The 21,645-nt window shown below is 28.9% G+C and overlaps 9 protein-coding genes across 9 annotated transcripts, besides 5 other annotated features; 4 read left to right on the top strand and 5 right to left on the bottom strand.

Moving 5' to 3' along the window:
- Window positions 1-780: part of a mobile genetic element that runs on past the window's edge.
- A 48-nt stretch (window positions 781-828) lies between these two features.
- TVAGG3_0816360 (intracellular sterol transport) lies at window positions 829-1,500 on the bottom strand (the record flags this gene model as incomplete). Its single annotated transcript, XM_001314363.2, has 1 exon — window positions 829-1,500. The coding sequence occupies one exon, from the start codon at window positions 1,498-1,500 to the stop codon at window positions 829-831; it is 672 nt and encodes a 223-aa protein (XP_001314382.1).
- Window positions 1,501-6,068: 4,568 nt separating this feature from the next.
- Window positions 6,069-6,090: a mobile genetic element.
- A 2,606-nt stretch (window positions 6,091-8,696) lies between these two features.
- Window positions 8,697-11,344: a mobile genetic element.
- Window positions 8,733-9,911, bottom strand: TVAGG3_0816340 (uncharacterized protein; the record flags this gene model as incomplete). Its single annotated transcript, XM_051247853.1, has 1 exon — window positions 8,733-9,911. One exon carries the CDS (start codon window positions 9,909-9,911, stop codon window positions 8,733-8,735), a length of 1,179 nt encoding a protein of 392 aa, XP_051083328.1.
- A 616-nt stretch (window positions 11,345-11,960) lies between the features above and the next one.
- Window positions 11,961-12,744, top strand: TVAGG3_0816320 (Sec23/24 zinc finger domain family; the record flags this gene model as incomplete). The annotated part of the gene is made up of 1 exon (XM_001296537.2): window positions 12,118-12,744. A coding segment is annotated over one exon (627 nt), but the record flags the coding sequence as incomplete, so codon positions are not given.
- A 147-nt stretch (window positions 12,745-12,891) lies between these two features.
- On the top strand, window positions 12,892-13,938 carry TVAGG3_0816310 (SEC24-related protein family; the record flags this gene model as incomplete). The annotated part of the gene is made up of 1 exon (XM_001314362.2): window positions 12,892-13,938. One exon carries the CDS (start codon window positions 12,892-12,894, stop codon window positions 13,936-13,938), a length of 1,047 nt encoding a protein of 348 aa, XP_001314381.2.
- A 396-nt stretch (window positions 13,939-14,334) lies between these two features.
- On the bottom strand, window positions 14,335-14,721 carry TVAGG3_0816300 (uncharacterized protein; the record flags this gene model as incomplete). Its single annotated transcript, XM_001314361.1, has 1 exon — window positions 14,335-14,721. The coding sequence occupies one exon, from the start codon at window positions 14,719-14,721 to the stop codon at window positions 14,335-14,337; it is 387 nt and encodes a 128-aa protein (XP_001314380.1).
- A 302-nt stretch (window positions 14,722-15,023) lies between these two features.
- TVAGG3_0816290 (retrograde vesicle-mediated transport, Golgi to ER) lies at window positions 15,024-15,890 on the bottom strand (the record flags this gene model as incomplete). The annotated part of the gene is made up of 1 exon (XM_001314360.1): window positions 15,024-15,890. One exon carries the CDS (start codon window positions 15,888-15,890, stop codon window positions 15,024-15,026), a length of 867 nt encoding a protein of 288 aa, XP_001314379.1.
- A 450-nt stretch (window positions 15,891-16,340) lies between these two features.
- Window positions 16,341-16,373: a mobile genetic element.
- Window positions 16,374-17,468: 1,095 nt separating this feature from the next.
- Window positions 17,469-21,197: a mobile genetic element.
- On the top strand, window positions 18,075-19,024 carry TVAGG3_0816270 (Prim-pol domain family; the record flags this gene model as incomplete). The annotated part of the gene is made up of 1 exon (XM_051247852.1): window positions 18,075-19,024. A coding segment is annotated over one exon (950 nt), but the record flags the coding sequence as incomplete, so codon positions are not given.
- On the top strand, window positions 19,719-20,387 carry TVAGG3_0816260 (uncharacterized protein; the record flags this gene model as incomplete). The annotated part of the gene is made up of 1 exon (XM_051247851.1): window positions 19,719-20,387. The coding sequence occupies one exon, from the start codon at window positions 19,719-19,721 to the stop codon at window positions 20,385-20,387; it is 669 nt and encodes a 222-aa protein (XP_051083326.1).
- TVAGG3_0816240 (uncharacterized protein) lies at window positions 20,709-21,197 on the bottom strand (the record flags this gene model as incomplete). The annotated part of the gene is made up of 1 exon (XM_001296538.1): window positions 20,709-21,197. The coding sequence occupies one exon, from the start codon at window positions 21,195-21,197 to the stop codon at window positions 20,709-20,711; it is 489 nt and encodes a 162-aa protein (XP_001296539.1).
- Window positions 21,198-21,645: the final 448 nt, after the last annotated feature.

Below are 21,645 nucleotides of genomic sequence, written 5' to 3'. Positions count from 1 at the left end.
ATTAGATTATTTTTATTTACATAATATCTGTTTGAAGTCCATAATTCTATAAATTTTTCTTCAAAAACATTACAATCTTGATAGTTTTGATACTGTTTAATAGGTTTTTGGCACCTTATTTAGTATTTACTACGTATAGAGTCGATCTGAACTTAATTTTCGGAAATTTAAAATATTTATTATAAGTAAAATCTGATTTGAATTTTATGTTTAACTACTCATATCTTGCATTATCCTGAGTAGCTTTTGTAAAAATTCATCAAAAAAGATTTTAACGTGCTTTAATTTTTATTTTTTAAAATAATGCATATTATTATCTAACTAGCATATTTACAAATTTTAGTGCTTTCAAAAATTTAATCCTCCTCCTCTCAAATAAACGTACATCCGGGTGGCCTGTTTTTTGCAAAAATAAAATTTCATTTTTTATGCTTAAAAAGTCAGAATTTTATTTGCTTCTGGGATATATGATGGCTATATCAGATGCCCATTCTTTTTGATACTCAACATTAAACATAAAACTTAGCCGTTAAGGCTCTTCTGAAAATATTTTTTTTCCCGAAAAATTTTCGAAAAAAATCAAAAAATTTAAAAATCCCCGAATCTGCAGGGATTTTAAAAAATTCTTTTTAGTAAAACTTAAGGATATTGTATCAGATATATTGGTATGGGCAAATTCAATTTTAATCCAATATTCATCGAGATATTAAGTTAACGAAGCTTTCAAAATTAAGAGGGTAATCCTCCTCCTCTCAAATAAACGTACATGCGGGTGCCCCCTTAAATATTAATTCATTATTTGATAGTTTAGTAATAACAAAAGCTATTTCACTTCCGAGGAGGATAAACTCCTTGAGGATACATATAGCCTGCCTGTGGAGGATAACCTGGTGGCGGATACATTCCAGGAGGTGGGTACATGCCTGGTGGTGGTGGAGGGTACATTCCAGGTTGCATCGGGTATGGATAACCCATATTTGGTGGATACATTCCTGCCAGTGGTGGTGGAATTCCTTGTATAGCCTGTTGAGGTTGTTGTGCTTGAGCAGGTGCATTTATTTGAGCTTGTTGTTGCTGCGATTTGAATGCTGCTAAGTCTGTTTTCTGGAATGGTGTAGCTCCTAATGGGGCAATATGAATTGTAAGCCTGATCTGACCACCTTTCTTCACACCTTTCACAGGAATGAGGGAATACCATTTATCAACAACTTCTCCCAGCGGAAATTGGTTTATTGGGATTTTAATTAAACTGATCGGATCATCGCTACTACCCTTATCTTCATCTTTTAAGAATACTGTTAAGGTATCAATAGTAACATCTTCTAATGGAATATGAAACTCTTCATTCCAAACAGGAGTATAAGTTTTTTCGATAACTTTTGTTCTGTGAATATTTCTTGATGAATTCAACTGTAAGATCGCAAAGGCATCACACTTGCCAAAAGTGTCCATCTTTGGAAGCTCCTTTGCCTCAACAACGCGTACATGAAGTTGATACATATAATATTATGCAAGCAATCGTCATATCTCAATTTTTTGAATGAATTCAATTTTGATTACTATAAGAATTCGAATAATAATCTAATGAAAATAATATCAAAAAATTTTGAAGAGATAATTTTTTTCATAGAAATAAAACCGATAATCGAGAGTATCTATCGTTCAAATTTCAATTCATACACAAAACTAATATGCTAAATTTTTAAAATAAGTTTCATAGATGTAGCATGTTCTAAAAAATAAGACTTTGAAAAACGGTTTTCAAGTCTAAAATAAAATTCTCTTTCGCAAAATCAACTTAGTTAATTAATAAATATCATGCAACATTCCAAGTTTATTCGTTAAGTCATACGATCATGAAGATATTTGAGAGGAAAAATTTAAACTCTTAAAGCATTCACTTTTAACAAATATCATTCATAATAATAGAATCTAATTTCCAAATTTCCAACTGTGGTTTACATTTTTATTGATCTTGAATACGTATTCTGTTGAATTCCCAAATCATTTTGAAATAGACCCCAGAATTGCATGAAAATCATTTAAAATACACATAGATATTACTTGTTTCGAAGTTTAAAATCAAAATTGATAAGTTCCTAATTCAAATTTTGGATAAACTCCTGATTTAATGGCACAAAGCATGCACTTTGTAAACAATAACCTCGTTTCGAATTTAGTTTCGAATGGAGAAAATACCAACATATTAAATTTTAAATTTTATTTTTTTTCATATGGAATCTCATTTCTTTTCATTTATACCAACATTTAATGATATCATCTTGACATTAATGAATGCACTCTTAGTATGGCAATCAAAGCTAATTCAAAAGAAATTGTCAAAATCTTTGTTAAACATATGGCTTTGAAAGCACGCGCGTGTGTGCGTATGTCGAATATAATTATTTCTATTCGCAGTATTCAGGTTTGTGCTAAACACACCTTTGGACACCCTATACTTGTTACAGATGAAGGAAGCGTGAAAATTGATAAATTTGTTTGATAAAATGAATACTCTCCTAATTTTGTTATTGAATTTGGAATTTTTATAGAAGATAGTGAGAAGCATTCATAGAAGGCATGATCAGCAATATTTGTTAAATGAGAGCATGGAGTAAGGTCGATTTGTTGAAGTTTTGAGCATTGATAAAATGTGTACGGGGAAATTTCGGATAACAATGATCCTGTCTCGAATATAACAGTTTCGATCGTGTTTTTACACATAGAAAATGCATAGTTATTGGCACTGATTCCTTTAATGGTTTTAGTATTTTTATGAATAGTTGTGATTTTTGCATTTGAGGAAATAGATTCAAGAAATGAATAATCATCTGAAGAATATGCACCATTTTGATAATCAGGCATTTAACCTAGTAATATGTAGATGTAAAAACATAAAAATATATATTATTCACTTTTTTCAACACTTGTGATTTCAAAAATGTGACTACAATATTTTGAATAAGGTGTATCAAAATAACATTTTTTAATGTTTATGGCGAATTTTCAATTACACATCACACCATTTGCCTGGCCGATGGGTATAAGAAAATTCTATTCTTGAAATGAATTTTGGTTTGTGAAAGAGGAAATCATAGAATATATATCGGAACTAAGAAATTATATAATAGTAATCATTCATCATTAAATAATACTTGATATTATGATATTAAAAACCACTGTTTGAGTTCTTTCTGAAACTCTGTTTGTCAGAAACTATACATTTATAAACTTTCTGAGGAACACACGCATTATGGTTGATGCTATGATTTTATTTTTACTGACTGGTCATCAAAAAAGTTAAAATAATATACCATATGCAAAATATGTTAATTCGATTACCCTGAGTTGAGGGATTTCTTCCAATTCAATTTCAATTTTAGTTCCCAAAGTTAATATCGGTCATAGACTTCAATTTAAATTACACACCAGATATCATATTAGCCTTTTTTTTCATAAAAAAAATCGGAAAACCAATAAAAGGTTAATCGAAGAGTTGTTTAAAATTTTCCTTGCCATTTGACTTATCATAAGTAAAAAGAATGTTATCCATCAATTCGATTCAATTTATGACAATATAGCGATCGTACAATTCAATGTAAATTAACCCGAATTTTCAAAATTGTAAAAAAGAAACCGTTTTATTACAGTTTATTTTTGAAATCATCCTGCTTCTATGATTATAACTATGCATAACCAATCATTAGTGAAGCATAGGATTGCTATTAAATTTGAATTGTCTAAAAAAGTGATACTCAATATGAAAACATCATGTTTAAGTTTTGCTTATTGATGGTCATATTACAAAAAATCATTTGTACTCCTATTGGTGACAATGCATTTAGTAGAAGTCTGTTCGATATTCTTCCCAAAAGAAAGTTTGCATTTGAAAACGAGAATTTCGGAAGAAACTATCATATTTTGAAGAGATCAAAAGAGTCATATGCTAAATGGGAGCAGTATTACAAAGATAATTATGATGCAAACATCAACTTTCAAGAAATTACGAATTCACAAGTTATCAATATTGATAATAATTACTCAATCCACGATACAATATTCCAACAATTCGAAACAAATATCATTACTATTGACAACACGAACAATTATGTTATTATTTTTAATTGTCTTTTTGATTCAAATAAAGTTTATCAAAAACTCTTAATATCTCTTGATATCCACACAACAATTTTCAAAAGGACATTGATAAGTTATAATAGTTGCTGTTTTAGTCCAATTTGCAAAATTACTTGTAATTCTGAAAATTTTTCTTATTTCAATGATTCATCAGTAACAGGAAACTTTGTATTATTAGGTAAACAGCTAATTTTAAATCTACAGCATTGCCAATATTGCAACAATTTTACTGATTCATTTACATCGCAAGGCTGCATGGACTGTTTCAATTCAAAGAGAATTTCAATTCATTCTTGTATATTTAGGAATGTTTCATCATTATTTAGTAACTTTTTGGAACTCAATTGTAGATTTGATATCAATATGTGCCTATTTTATTCAAATCAATGTTCCGATGAATGTTCAATATTTTATACCTATTCTGATTTCTCAATCCATAATTCAATATTAACAAATAACAAAGGAAATTATTTGATATATTTCAAATATCCAGATCAGGACATCAACTTTAGCATAACTAGCTGTTATATATATAACCCAGATATCACTAATTTATCAAATAAAAACATTTCCATTGATGATCAAATCACAGCACCTGATATCAATTTGAGTATCATTAATTATCCTAAGAAGTATTCGTTGTGGAAAGGAAAGTCATTTGATATTGAAGTTGTAATCAATAGTTTCGGTCTCAATGATTATATCAATATCACAACAATTCTTGATGACGATGTTCATGAATGTCAAAATATACAAATAAAACGAATCGAAGAACCATCTTCATTCATTATTAGCATCAACATTCTACTTCGCTCTAAATATGGAACACACAAAATCGATCTTAATTTTGAAGGTTCGATCGGCCGAACATTCCATGATTCTATTAAATTCGAAATCATCAAACGCCAATGTCCAGTATGTCATAATATCTACAATGTAAAATTAAGACATAGACGATAAAACTCGATTGTGAAATTATTTTCTTGATGTTGTAAAACTTATTAATTTCTATCGTTTAAATTGATACTGTAATATTTTTCTCAATATAAGATTTCCATACATACAACTTTCAGTTAGGGTACCTCAAATCAACCTTTTTAGGTTTGCTCCTCGGTAAGGAAGTCAATTTGGAAAATTGTTTTCACTTTAGGAGAATATAATTTTCCATTTGGAAAATTTAAAAAGTGAGACGCGCAGGATTCGAACTTTTTTAAAAAGTTGATTTAAATGAATTTTAGTGTGGAATATAAGGATAATATCATATTTAAAATAAGAATATACTAGTTTAGGTGGTAATAATTTTTCGATAAATTTGAGAGTATGTACGTTTAGGGCATGAAAAGTGTCAATTCGCTCAGCGAAAGCTGAGCTAGCTTCGTTCTCGAAAGAATAAGGAAGGAGTGAAGGAGAATGATACAGAAGTTGACACATTCATATCATTTCAACAAATTTTGATCAAATTGAAATTCAATAAAATTCAATTCAATTCATATCCTTCAGTCAGTACATTGATATCCTTCTGCATCACAATGATAACTCGGGCATCAATAGTTCTACAACTAACTCAGAAAAAACAAGATTATTACTTCCTGCTTACAGCTTTTAAAAAGTTTCGATGATAAAAATCACTCTACTCTCGTTTATCGACATATGGTGATAGTAGGTAAACATATTCTTATCGATATTAATAAAAATATTTGTACGAAAATCTTATCCAATTAGAGAGTTATTCATAAAGTATATGATAATTATAATTACTTTATCTTTGTTTTATCTTTGAATAAACAATTTAATTTAAATTGCATAATATTTTTTGGTTGAAAGACAGGAAACTTAATTGAGTTTGTATTATTTTTATCGTTTAATTCATTGTATCAGTGAGTGATCCAGATATTTAAGATATTTAGAAAAAAAATTATTAATTTGATTAAGGGTATAGTAAACTCAAAATTCTAGAGTTTTGAGAGTGCCAATAAACTCTATAGGCCTATATATATCTATATTTTAAAGGAGAGGTTACGCCATAATATTTGATATTATAAATTATTAATTCAAAATAAAAGTAGAAAATGAAACTAATTTTATTCTAACCTATATAAATATATCAATAATCTAAAATGATTATAGTCTGAACTATATTTTACCAGATTATCAAATATAAGAGAAATGAAATAAGGCATAAAAATATCATAGCATAATTATTGGATAAATGCATTAATAAATTATTTATATCATAATGAGAAAAAATCAAAATAAGAAAATGAGCATAATAATAATTTAATTAAGGATACCCTTACGTGTCAGATTTTTTGCGCATACGAAGAAGTCATGCTAGACATGAGCTATAAACCTGAAATTTTAGCAACATATTTAAAACTTTTTAAACTACAATACACTTTAATATTCAAGAACAAAAATATTCTTTTTAGAAATTACATAATTATTTTATGTGAAATCTATATAAAAACATATTTTGCGAGCGTAACTTTTTTCTTTATAAGCACCTTATATGACTGATAAACTGTGAAGGCACATAATTGTTAATTCATAGAGTTGATATGTTTCCAAAATTGAGAGGAAATTTGAAAATTGAATACCCTTTCAATTCAATTTTCAAAAGATATCAGCTCCTTCAATAATTGAAGGACGATTTTGATCATTTGCTCTTAAAACAAGTATGCCATGGAGAAAAAAGTTACGCTCGCAAATCTGAAATATAACTATCATATAAAAAAATTAAATTTCTAATTTTTTACTCTATAGATATTATTGGCCACTTGTGTAATGCATAAAAGTTTATGTCATATGCATACATTTGGAAGTATGGGAGACGAGGGAAATTACTTCTATGAGGCACTAGGATTTTTAAAAATTTCTCTATCGGACTCACCATTCAATTTCTCGAAAATTAAAAAAAATCAATAATAGCTAAAATGTATTATGCATAACAAATTTTAATGTTACACGGTATTTTTTGAACTTCATGACATGAATTTTCTTTATATTATTTTTTTTTTGGATTTTCTATGATTTATGCGATAGGCTGGAACAACATTGTAAGTGCAATGATATCATTTATAGAGAAATCTAAAACTTCAGCATTCAGAACTCGCAACCACAAAAATATTCATTTGCTAAGTAAGTAAAGTTGATTAAGTTCGACACTTAGCTTTTATACGTAAAACCAAGTGTGTATTGTTATTTCTTGTTAAATTATTGAGAAAAAAATAAATTGTAAGAGAAACGATACTGATTATTGAAATAATATTGAGGGTAGCTGCAGATTTCTTCATTAACATGCCGGAAATTTGTTAATCTTGGTTTTCTATCATAAAATCTGTCGAAGAATCTAAAAACGGAGATATGAAATAGAGATCATGTAAATCTAGAGTATCCTGTCAGAAAAATAGACTAAGCATGTAACCCTTTTTTGGTCATAAACACTTTTTACCACTTAGTCATACAGATGATCATTAAATTTAAACGAGCACTTTTTGTCAGAATTTATTCTTTTACAAAGACAGAAGATTTTAGTATTATTTAATATTAGTGCTGTAGCAAAATTCAAAAAATGGTGAAAATTCAGTGAATTTGTGAATTCACATTTTTTTTCGACATTTTTCTTGATATATCCATGCACATTAAGAACACAGCTTTGATACGCTTAAAAAAGCATATTTCATATGAAATTGTTAAAGAAATAAACAATTTATATAAAAATTGCACTTATGGGCAGTTTAGATATATAATTTATATATAACATATATACAAATCCATAGACAAAGTGCAATAACTACAATGTTGTAGAAAATTACAGCAGAAATACTGACTTTTTGAAGGATAATAAGAATTCTTCTAAATGTTGTATTTTTATAATTTGATTGATTTTTTTTACTATTTCATTAATCTTTTATGAATAATAATTATTTTTAATATATGTGCTATTAAAATTTCAAATTTTGACTAATATATCTAAGTTATCTGAACGAAACATTTAGAAAATATCATACTTACATTGAAATAGCAAGTAGAGCATATTAATAGCAAGTTTCTTGGCTTTATATCTATCATCTATTGTTGTTTGATCAAACAAAATTCACTCTATTATATGGTGTCAATTAATTAAAACAATTTTTAATAGTTATTTATTTAGTGCGAATAAGTGCAAACTCATAAATGAATAACTTAATAGTAGAAATGAATTATCTGATATAAATCTCACATTTTGTCCATCAGAAATACTTTAATTGCATACGCATAACTATTAGTAATACGTCTGGAGTGTCAATTAATAACAATCCCACAACAAGTAAAATTCAGATTTTTATTAAACTTATTTTTTCCTAAAAGTTTTCTCAAATTACTATATATACATATGTGGATAAAATAATAGTAATATTGTAAAAAATTAGATAATTTTTTTTATTTGAGAACCTCTCAAAAGTTCATTCAATTTATCAATTGTTTCAGTTTGATGTATATTCATTTCTGGAGCCTAAAACTTTAGCAATCATGACAATATCATATTCTCTTTCTAACTACGCAATGTAAGGGTATCCTTAAAAACAAAAACAATAAATAAAATGTAATTTTCGTTAATCAAAGTCATCAATGTCTTCGTCTTCTGATTCCCATTCGGACTTGAAAACTTGATAATCTCCTCCTGGTACACTCTGAATGGATTTTTTGTATTTGTTCTGTTTTTTAGAACCTTTTGTAACAGTTTTTTGTTTCAATATCATTTTGGAGTAACAATTCTCTTCAAATGATTTGACACAATCTTCTGGAAGTGGGGGAAGATGTAATGCTTTTTGTATATCTCCGAGAAAATGCTCTGGATCATTCCATTCTAAGATTGCAACGTTAACTCTAATGTTAATGTTCTTCCAGGCTCTTGATTTGTCCAAATAGCATGCAATTTTGGAGTTAAACGCTTCATTCATGCAGGTAGATCCAATGGAAGAAACTTTGGAAACTATGGGTGTCCATTTGTGAACCCAGTCATAGAGCATGAATTGAAGTTGGATCGAATTGACACCTTTTTGCCATTCAAAGCATTTGTAATTGTGCGGTTCGCAAAAAGAATGATTGCCTACGTAATGGTAGACACAATTCTCCCACATTTTCGTACGTTTGTCAATATTTTCTTCGGCAAAACATGACCAAAGCCACATACTTAGGCTTGCATTCAGACCCCAGAAAGGTCTCTCTATTTTTTCAATCTTCTGAGTCTTGTCGTTGAAAACTTCAACTGTCTTATGAGAAGCTGAGAACTTTGTAAAATCTTTTGAGATATTTTTTGATACATGACCTGGATCGAATCTTTCAAGATGAGAGACGCCAAATTCTTTAAAGACAGAGACACTTTTGTTATCTCGGTCTTTAATAATCTCTTTAACATCTTTCAAGATATTGTATTTCTTTAATTGCTTCAAGATGATTCGAGTTCCAGCACTTTCCATATTGTTGGAAGCTCCGGAATACTGAGCATGCTGTCTGTTTCCACCAATATGGTTGATGTTCACGCATGCAAGAACTCTTTTTGTGACAGCATCGAGCGCAGTTACTGTACAACTTGGCGAGTTTCGCCTGTGCGTCCATCTTGCATCAATGGATAAGTAACCACTGAAGGACTTTCTCGACAGCATTAGGGAAATACTTTTAAGTCTTCTAATCTTATCGTCACAAAATCTCTGTTGTCTCATGACACCACTCTTCACAGGGGGCTTAGTTCCACAAAGAGAAAGAAAGCGAGCACCTTTTGTATATGGCATTCCGGTCATTATGCAAGCACCAAGCATCTGTCGCGCTGAGAGTCGACGACGTTCGTGGAGTAAAATGTTATGCATTGCCTTTGTTTTCCGTTTTGGGTGAACAATATGGCCCATACAACAAAAAAAAATGAAATCCCGCCAAAAGTGAAAATTGAATAAAAAGTAATAATTAATAAATATATACTATATCATTAGATGAATATTTTGGAATAACATTTTAAAATCGAGGTTTTTCAATGGATAACGGTTCAATCAAAAATTTGACCCCATTTTAGAATCTACATTAAAAATGGAACATTTCTGTCGTTTCAAAATTCCAAAATAACGTTTCTATTCCTCTCAAAAGTAAAAATAAACTTTATTGGGGAAAAAATATTTTTATTTTCCAAAAAAAATGAAAACCTTAAATGCAAATCTAATTTTGATGCTTTTGTTTGTGATTTTTTGGATTTCGAAAAAAATTTGAAATTCAGACAAGTTACCATTAACACTAATACGTTTCAGCGAGTCGGTCCCATCAGAGAAATTTTCATAAATCGGCGATAAATTTATTATTTCAGCAAAATATTCTCAGATCCAACTAGAATAAGGTCAAATTATACAAATTTAGCAAAGGCTAGTTATCCTACCTATTCAATTAACTTTAATTTTAAATAATTCAAGACAATTCTCAAAATTACCTTAATAATCGCGTTCTCTTCGCAAAATGACGATTCATCATTCACTACCAGCATAACTGAGGGCTTGTGCTCACAGAATAATACAGATAATTTACTTATTAATGCAAAATTTAGTACCAAAAGGTAATCATAGAAGATACAAAAAAAGTTTCTTTATTTTGATTGCTGATTTTATTTCTTCTAAAATTTACCAAATCTAAAAAATCCAAAATTGAATGCTATTGAATTTCATGTTTATGTAACATATACTATTTATTATATAAGGAATAAAAATTTTATAGTTTTAATCAAAAATAAAGGTGTACTAAATGCATACAAAACAAGGTATTTTTTACTCATCCAAAATATGTTAACAGTGCTATTTATATAATCAATATCCGAATTTCGAAATCATTTTGATGAAATCTTTATTTTAAAATTGAGTTGACTGTTAAAATCACCCGAGAAGAGGGATTATCTCAATGAAAAGTACATAAAATAGCAAACGCACAAGATGGCACTATGCAGCTTTATATTGTTATACAGGATGAACATATAAAATGTTTGGAAAACACTTACTTCGTTCTACAAATGTGTATCTCTTTATATCAAAGATTCTTCTCAAATTATTGAGAGACTTCTCTCAAAAAAAGGGAAATTTGATAACTAAAAAAAATTATGGCATAACCTCTCGTTTTGCATAGATATATATTTACATGGTCACAGAGCTTATTTTCATTGTCAAAACTTAAAAATTTTTAGTGGACTATACCCTTAACAAATTTTAATCAAAATAGCAAAAATCTATTTGATAGCTGTAAACAAACAATAATTTTTATTTCAAGCAAAATCACTTATTTTCATCTAAACGTATAAAATGTCAATTTTATGAAAATAAATTGAAAATCTCATGAAATGTAAAGGAGAGTAATATTTTTCAATTTTCTTTTTTCTTTGTCTCAAATATTTTCTGTTGGGAATTTTCTTGTTATCAAAAAATAATTTTAATATTTGTTTATTTCATTACATACAATAAAATTTTAAAAACTCTATTTCTTCTCAAGAAAATTTTTTCCTTCATATGAAGAAACATTTTGTTCTCCATTTGATACTGAGTCTAAATCTCGATTTTTGAATTTTCTTCTTTCCAAATTTCTTTTTTCCAAATTAGAAGTTTAATTCAAATTTTCAATAGTTTATATATTTTCTCAAACCGTCTCAGATTTTCTCACTTTTTAGGGATTTTCTCTCAAAATATACAAAAATAGTAATATCAATACATGTGTCTAATATACTTTAAAACCATCGTGACAAAATTCAAAAACGAAGAGTTCTTCTCTCCAAATTTTTTTCAAAATCAAAAAAATGAGATAAAAAAGTATGTTTGGAAAATTCATTTTTAGCATTTTAGGAATTTTCTCACTTTTCTTCCAAATTGACATCCTTACTCATCGGTTTTACTACCTTTTATAACGTTTGCTTTAAAATGTGATATTGCAGTATAAAAAAATAAAGTTATCGCAGTATAAAAAAAGTTTCAAAATTTTATGAGCGAAACAGCAATTCAATTGACATCTGAGCATTTTGCACGTTGTGAATTTCGATCTGGAGAAGCTCGAATACCAATGGCTGTTGCTGTTGATCCGTTCAATCCAGAAATTTCATGCGAAAATTTAGTAATTCCAAAATGCCAAAAATGCGGCCAATATATAACAAAAACAGATGAAGATGCCTATGCTCAAACAAAATGGAATTGCAAATTTTGCGATTCTAAAAATGAAGAGTTAATTCCTTTCAATTTTAGTAATGCTGTAGATTTTGAAGTTCAATTAGATGAACTGTCAGCCCAAACATTCTTTGTTGTTGATTCAACTTTACAATCTCGTTCAACAAATTTTTTATCAATTGTTTTAAATTCTTTTAACAGATCAATTCCAGAAGATATGACAAATTTTGCAGTTGCTAGCGCTACTGATATTATTTCTTATCTTGTATCTCCATCAAAAATTTATGATTTTCCTTGTTTATCAGATTTAACAGAATTACCACCTTTTATCTTTCATAAAACAAATGAAAAGAACTTTACAAAGCTAATAAATGACAAATCACAAGAAAAATTTCATATAAATAGTATATTATCTCATTTAACAAGCGGAGCAAGGAAAAATTCAAGGATATGTCTATTCCTTGCATCACAGCCCTACGAATTCCAACAAATTACAAACAATAGCTACTTTAATTCGCCGAATATCAATTCCCAACTTCAAAATATCATTCAAAAGTGCCAGAAAGATAATATAAGTATCAGTATTCTATGTTACATGAGTGAAGAGATCGATATTTCTGCTCTATCTACAATAACTGACTTCACAGGAGGAGAATTTATTTTACTTGAGAAAAATCAATTCAATGAGATTGAAAAAGAGACATCTACATTATGTAACGCAATACAAATGCGATGTTCACTCAAAACATTGGAAAATATTAGAATTGAATCGAGTTTTGGATTTCGACCAAAAAATCCTGACAAATTCTCACTTTATTCGACAGAATCAGTCATATTCCCACTGTCTCTTGTTGGATTGGGTAAGAAATCCGTTCCTTTCCAGTTAATAATTACTTATATTTCTCATGAAGGAAGAAAACGCATGAGAGTCTTCACAAGGCATCTAGACTTGACTGATAGTATGTCCTATGTCTTTAACGAGAGCTACAAAGATGTTATTTTGAAATACATCGCTTCTTTTCTCGCTGAAAAAGCTTTGCAAAACGAAAAAGACTTCGAAATGAAGGCAAGGAATATTCTCTGGCCAATATTCTTTGATTATCAAACTCATGGACTTTATAAAGATAAACCTGACCAATTTAAACTAATTTACCCCAAAAATTTGGAAAATTTAGTTTATGAAGTTGTTTCTTTATTACATTTTTCAGGATTTTCTGAGTCAACGCCATTCTATCGAAAGCTGTACCAATTAAGACGTCTGAGTACTGCAAAACTTAGTTTTTTGGAGCAAATCGTAAATTCAAAGATTATTGATTTAGAAAGAGGCCAAGAAATCGAACAAAAGATCGATAACTTTGATCAAAACAAGATATATACATTGTATGATGGATTTACAACGTATATTTGGGGAAATTCCAAAAATACAAGTTTAGATCAGAGTCAATTCCAAGGAGCCGTTTCTCTTGTTAATCCAGCAAATGATAACATCATGAGAGAAAGGATGGTTTACGAAGATACTCCTTATTCTTCATCTCTTTCTAATTTTTCAGAAAAATTGCTGGACGATGTTTTCACAGAAGGACACAAATTCGTTCTTCACCTCACAGAAGAAGAAATGAAAAGATTAGAAGACGCATTTTGAAAATTTTTACTTTTTTATTACGAAAACAACAAATAATATTATAATATTATATGACCTATTGTTTTTAACAGCAGAAATTTCTTAATTGAAAATTATTTAAATTTGAAGAAGGAATTTCATTGATTGTAATCTTGATAATTGTTTGATAGCTTTGTTAATTGAATAATAGCCTTGTTTTGTTCTTTATAATAAACTTTTTTTTGTATTGTTTGAATTTTATTGGAATTTTTACCATTAGGAACTAGATAATAAAGTCAATCGTTTGTAAGTATAAATATTTCCATCTCTTATGTAATTCTTCTCAAATGAATCTCCCGAACTGGAAAATAATGAAACTGTGTTGCGAGTTATGTAGATTGTTACATACTATCATCAGGTTTATCATTGTTCTTATTATTAGAATGAAAGCATCTGTTTAATATTCTCATAATTTTCATTTTTGAGCAAATCATCCAATTCATTTGCAATTTCTTCGTAGTTGTCAAGTTGTTTATCTTTGTTATTTTGTTTCCAATTTTCGACAAGCATTGTATATAAATATTTTTCATGGTCGATTGATCCATCTAACTCCATTCCTGTTGCAATCTTTCCAACATAAATCTGCAATTTTCGCAGAAGTTTTATCCTGTTCTTTGCTTCTTCTTGAATATTAAAATATCCGTTTTGTTGCTCGATGATTTCGAAGTCATCAGGGTTTAATTCGTCTTTACATTCTAAAGAATCAATGATGCTTGCTGGCAATTGCGTTGCAAAAAACTCATTAGTTCGATGAGGTTCCGTCATTTTTCTAAAAATGAAATAAGAAATCTGTTTACATAATCATCTTTTCATTCCATAAAGTGATGTTAATATTCATTGATGTAAAACCTCTTAAATCCTTTATAAATATAAAATATATTCCAATATAATGCCCCAAATTGACTTTCATTATAATATATACTAACGGACTTTTTACAAAATTATAAGTTAACCATGTATGTTATTTTCTTCCATTGTTCTTTTAATAAATTTGAATATGAGAGTAAAAATTGCTTAAATGAAAATGTATTATATAAAACATTTATTATTAACAAAGAAAAGATATATTATTCGATACGATGAGCCGTTCCAGTGAAGATATCTCTTCTTGGCTGTTGAGGTCTATTTATACGATCATTATCCGGATTTGGTGGATGATATTCTTGTCCATCTGGTGTAACCATTCTTGCTTGACCGCGGAATTGGTTTGCAAGCTCAGGATCGTTTGGATCATCTTCTTGTAAACCAGAACAGCAAGAACAGAATGGATTTGGTATCAAATTATCTAATGATACATCTTTATCACCACGCTTACCATTATGTGGCTGTAAATATCTTAAATATAAAATTGCCCAATTTGTACCCATAATTGAGGAGAGAAGATTATCGCATCCTGATATAGGAAGGAAAAAGAGGGAAACAATGTAAAAAATGAAAGGAAGATATTTTGGTTTGAAATTTCCGCATTGTGTAGGGACAGAAATGTCTTTAAATACTTTGGCGATTGCTATTACCATAGCCATGGAGAGAGCGCCACCTGTATCGAACTTTCTTGATAGGAAAAGTTTGTTTTGTGTAATGAGGTAAAGAAGACCGATCAATAAGATTTGAAGAAGATTTGCGTATATACATGTCATCGTGACATATCTAAGATATTCTTTAGATCCCCATATCCTTTCTAAAATACGAGATGTGTAAATGTAACCGAGGCAAGCGAAAAATAGACTAAAAATCGAATCAGAAACGAATGATCCGCTGAAAAGAATCCAAATTTTAGGGAACTTATTGTAGAAATTATCGCCTTTGAATTCAATATATGGTTGAAAACGAGGTAAATATGCTAAAAATGATAGCAAACAATGAAGAATGCAAAGAAATGTCGCAATTTTGGTCGCTTTAGTTGAAGGATCTGTGATAATATTATTATTTTCCATTACAAAATTTTTGTCACTTTTATCTAAAAATTTTCGAAAAAGTTGGTTCCATACGATTACAACGGAATGACGCTCTTTGCATATCAGGCTAAGCTTTTCGGAAATGTCGAAAACTAAATGCTTTTGTTAATTGCCAAAGTGGATTTGACTCATTTTTTTTTCATATGTTGCATTTTTATTTTTGCTGATTAGAAATATAAACTTGTTAATATTCATTTTATAGAAGTAAATAGAATAGACATTTAAGTATAAATCTTAGAACTAAACAGACCTAATGAAAAAATTATACAATAACTTCGTTTTTTATCTTTTTAGTAACTTCTCAAAAAAGAATCATATTGTATATACCTAATGATGCTATTGGTACTATTTATTTAAAAATCTGTCTTGCAGATCATGCGGAATTACCTTAGATAATTTAGATTAATAGCTAAGGTGTCAAAAAATTGAGAGAATGTCAGAAAGTGGTAAGTGCACCCATAAATAATCGTTTTCATGTGATATACATTTTGGAAATTTGATTAGATACATGTCTGATATATGAATGAAAGTGACAAAAGATCTAAAAAAGCCAGTGATTGAGATAAGAGTAGTAGGATAGGACGGGGTTTGTGACTTTTTTTGTTACATCTATATATAGACGATGCATTAAAATATATTTATAAATAAATCATTAAAAAATTAACATTAATTTTAAAATAATTTATTTTTTTATCTTTTATAAAAGAAGCTATATATAGATGATGTCAGATATTCCGCGATTAATTAAACATTGTTTAAATCCTGAATGGGTTAAACTTCAATTTAAAAATGAAGATTGTGAATTATTAAATGAATATGAAAGCCAAAATAAGTTAATGAGGTATAAATATAATGATAAAGAATATTTAATTTCATGGAATCAATGGAGTCATAATCAAAGACCTCATAAACGAGAAGAAGAAATTGAAAATAATGAAATGGAAATCATTGATGACATTAAAGAGGATGGAATTCCTAAATTTTGTAGAAAAACCTTTAGAACTAAGTTAGGAGCATATAAACGTAGAGTATTAAATCCTGAATATCTTAAACATCAATTTAAAAAGGAAGACTGTGAATTATTAAACGCTAATGAATATGAAAATGCTAAATCAAAACTGAGATATAAATATATTGGAAGTGATGAAAGGTGTAAAGATAAAGATAAAGTTTATTCAGTTTCATATAATAACTGGCACACGTTAGGGATAAGAAAACATTTATGAGATTATGGTAAAAGTTCTGAATTCTTTAAATCTAGTATATACGAGAGAGTAAAAGAAATTAGAAATAATTATTTTCATGAATAAAAAATAAACTTTAAAAATTCATGTCTTACATTTTTGAATAATTTATTTTTAATTCGTATGAAACCGATTTTAAAAATAAATGAAACAGAGGAGGAAGAAATAAATGAAAGTGAAAATGTTCAACAAAAAATAAACGTTGTTAAACCATTTAAACAGATTTCTCAATAGTGCTAAAATGCAGGAAATTCTTGAGTTTTGGTTGAAAGAATACGGTGGAGCCAAAAGTGGCCCGACCTCAAAACAAGCATTTTATGAGCTTACAAAGGGTGTTATAAATGAATTCAAAGGTATTTACATACATCCTGACCTCGTTCATTTTGTTGCTGAATGGTGCTCTGTAAAGTATGCATTTTATGTCAAATATATTATGGATTCCATAGACAAGAAAGTTCATGAGAAGTTAGATGAAGAAGAACTCGAAGATACAGTAGAGAATGCTAAACCTTTGTTCGAACAAGAAGTTAGAAAAATGCGCGAAAAACAATTAGAACATGAACGTGAGATATGTTATGGTTATAGAGATTCTCCATTCGAACTAGACCAATGGGAACAAGAAAATTTAAAGAGAGAATTTAGAGAATATGAACTCGCTAAGATAGCATTAGAAGCTGCAGAAAAGAAGTTAAAAGCTTGGGGTCGTTTTGTACAAAAATATTGTGAGTAAATGTTTTCAGGTCATTCAATAATTAATTATTTTTGAATAACTGAAGGTGTTACCATGTTACCATGTGCTACCAGGTAAATTAACTTCTCTGAAAAAATGATGACAACATGACATTTTGACAACAGTTCAGGAAATTTGATGCAGTCCAAAAATAAAGTTAGTTTTAAAATTATTTTTATTCCTATATAAATGACAGCAACAAACAACAACAGCAACTTTATCGTTTCTGATGAAAAAGTTATTGATTCATTAGCTGAGGAATTAGTTGTGGCAGAAACTAAAACCCTCAACGAAAGAATTGGTGAAAACAAGATTGATTTACATAACTATCTCAAACATGATGGAGGAAGAGGAAGGAAAACTGGTATGGCTTTATTAGTAAATAAAATATCAAATTTAACGATTATAGATGTTGATATCAATAAATCATACAATGATGAACTTAAAGAAACAGTTAGAAAAGACATTTTATCAAAACTTTCGGATAAAGATGTTATCGTTAAAACCGCTTCAGGAGGTCTTCACATTTATTGCAACACTAATTTCTTCTATTCAACCTCGAACAGAATGATTAAATGTTATTCTTGCAATGATTATGATATCGACATAATGACTTCAATGGATGATTCAAAGCGTTCATTAGTAGTTATGGCTGATTCAAGAGTTCGCAAGAATGCAACAGAACCAATCAATACATACTCATTCATTCGTGGAAGTTATGATTCAACATTAACTAGAACAGTGAATGATATATTAAATGATTTAAATATTAAGGTAAGAGTTGAACAGAAGAGCGAAGAAATAAAGAATATAATGAATGAAAACAAAGATGTAAACATTGACGATAAACTAGCTCAAAGCATAGTTGATGGCATCAGTGATTTTGAAGTACATAATGACGGTGGAAACATGAATTTAGAAAAAGAAGTTACATTATTCACACTGTTTCAAGCTATTAATTCGTTACCTAATCATTTAATTAATGAAGCATATGACAACGTTTATAACTTCTGCAATTTAACTGAAAATGCAAAAAGTAATTTTGAAAAAGCACGTAGTAGATATGCACATTTAATGACTTCTCCATTTGTTTTAGTGAAGATTCTGAAACTTTATCAAAAAGAATATTATGATGAATACGTTTTACCTTTATTATGTAAACCAAAAATAACATTTGATATAAAACTTGATGATTCATTCTTGATAACAGATATTAGACGTAAAGCTGAAAATCATCAGTATAAAAACAGTTCTGAAGTAATTGAAGATTTATCGCGTGTAATCCGTTTTGTAGATTGTGGAAATAAATATTTCATTCAAAAGGACTATAATATTCATGATAAAATGAATCAAATATCATTCGTTCTTCAATCAAACATGAAAGAGTCACTCAAAATGATTAAATTATTTAAAGAAGAAGGTAAAACAATAACAGCATGGGATGTACTACTAAATCAATTGTCTTCATTAACTGTTAAGGGTGTTTGCTTTAAATCTGATTCCCCAGATGTTTTCTCAACGTTTCAAGGTTATAAATACAACGTTCTCGAAAAACCAGATTACTCAAAAATTGAGATGTTTATGAATTTCATTAAAGAAGCCATTTGTGATAATAATGATGAAGTGTATAAATACCTTCTCGGCTGGATTGCATCAATGATTCAACATCCTGGAATCAAGAATGAAACAGCAATTATTTTGAAAGGACTTCAGGGAACAGGTAAAAACAGATTTACAGACATTATTTCTGAACTCCTCGCTGGTTATTCATGTAAAAACATTACTGAAATAAGTGAGGTAACGGGTAATTTCAATTCAGTAGTTGAGAATAAAATGTTTCTTGTACTTAATGAACTCAAGAATGTAGGTGAAGACAGACTCGCAAACTTCAACGCTTTGAAATCAATTATTACGGATAATGAGATAAGAATTAATGAAAAGAATCAACCCAGAAGAACAGCACAGAACGTTGCAAACTTCATTTTCGTAACTAATAACGTTTACCCTGTCAAAATTGAAGTTGGAGACAGAAGATATGTAGTTTTAAGGGTTAATGGTAAATTTAAGGGTCAATTTGATTACTTCAAGAATTTAATGGATTCATGCACAAAGGAATTTTATGATAATTTACTAACATATTTTATCAATTACGACCTTTCATCATTTAATGTACGAATTATACCGATGACTGAAGCCAAACAAGATTTAATAGAATTATCAACAAATCCTTTAGATGAATGGATAAATACACATTATGATGAATTGTGTGCAGGTATGACGTGTAAAAATGCTCTATTCTGCAAACCATCAGACATGAAAGACAAAAATTTCCAAATGAGCATTAAGGATAAATGTGATAGGAAACATAGAAGAATAGATGGTAAACAGACATGGTATTATGTTTTGAAAGAAGAAATGAAAGGATTATATAAACAAATTGAACCAAACAATAATGAGGATTCATTTACTGACGATGAAATACCTGTAAATGAGGCAGTATAAAGTATGATTTGAATTTATTTTTGCATTAATCCTGAACTGTTGTCAAAATGTCATGTTGTCATCATTTTTTAATGAAGTTAATTTACCTGGTAGCACATGGTAACATGGTAACACCTTCAGTTATTCAAAAATAATTAATTATTGAATGACCTGAAAACATTAACGTAAACATTAACGTAAACATTTATTTCCCCGACTGTTGTCAAAATGTCATGTTGTCATCATTTTTTCAGAGAAGTTAAATAACCTGGTAGCACATGGTAACATGGTAACACCTTCAGTTATTCAAAAATAATTAATTATTGAATGACCTGAAAACATTTACTCACAATATTTTTGTACAAAACGACCCCAAGCTTTTAACTTCTTTTCTGCAGCTTCTAATGCTATCTTAGCGAGTTCATATTCTCTAAATTCTCTCTTTAAATTTTCTTGTTCCCATTGGTCTAGTTCGAATGGAGAATCTCTATAACCATAACATATCTCACGTTCATGTTCTAATTGTTTTTCGCGCATTTTTCTAACTTCTTGTTCGAACAAAGGTTTAGCATTCTCTACTGTATCTTCGAGTTCTTCTTCATCTAACTTCTCATGAACTTTCTTGTCTATGGAATCCATAATATATTTGACATAAAATGCATACTTTACAGAGCACCATTCAGCAACAAAATGAACGAGGTCAGGATGTATGTAAATACCTTTGAATTCATTTATAACACCCTTTGTAAGCTCATAAAATGCTTGTTTTGAGGTCGGGCCACTTTTGGCTCCACCGTATTCTTTCAACCAAAACTCAAGAATTTCCTGCATTTTAGCACTATTGAGAAATCTGTTTAAATGGTTTAACAACGTTTATTTTTTGTTGAACATTTTCACTTTCATTTATTTCTTCCTCCTCTGTTTCATTTATTTTTAAAATCGGTTTCATACGAATTAAAAATAAATTATTCAAAATGTAAGACATGAATTTTTAAAGTTTATTTTTATTCATGAAAATAATTATTTCTAATTTCTTTTACTCTCTCGTATATACTAGATTTAAAGAATTCAGAACTTTTACCATAATCTCATAAATGTTTTCTTATCCCTAACGTGTGCCAGTTATTATATGAAACTGAATAAACTTTATCTTTATCTTTACACCTTTCATCACTTCCAATATATTTATATCTCAGTTTTGATTTAGCATTTTCATATTCATTAGCGTTTAATAATTCACAGTCTTCCTTTTTAAATTGATGTTTAAGATATTCAGGAT

This window comes from Trichomonas vaginalis, chromosome VI (genome assembly GCF_026262505.1).
Source record: "Trichomonas vaginalis G3 chromosome VI, whole genome shotgun sequence".
NCBI classification, from domain to species: domain Eukaryota; phylum Parabasalia; order Trichomonadida; family Trichomonadidae; genus Trichomonas; species Trichomonas vaginalis.
Note: the sequence above shows the minus strand (reverse complement) of the source record. Positions and strands in the feature narration are given on the sequence as shown.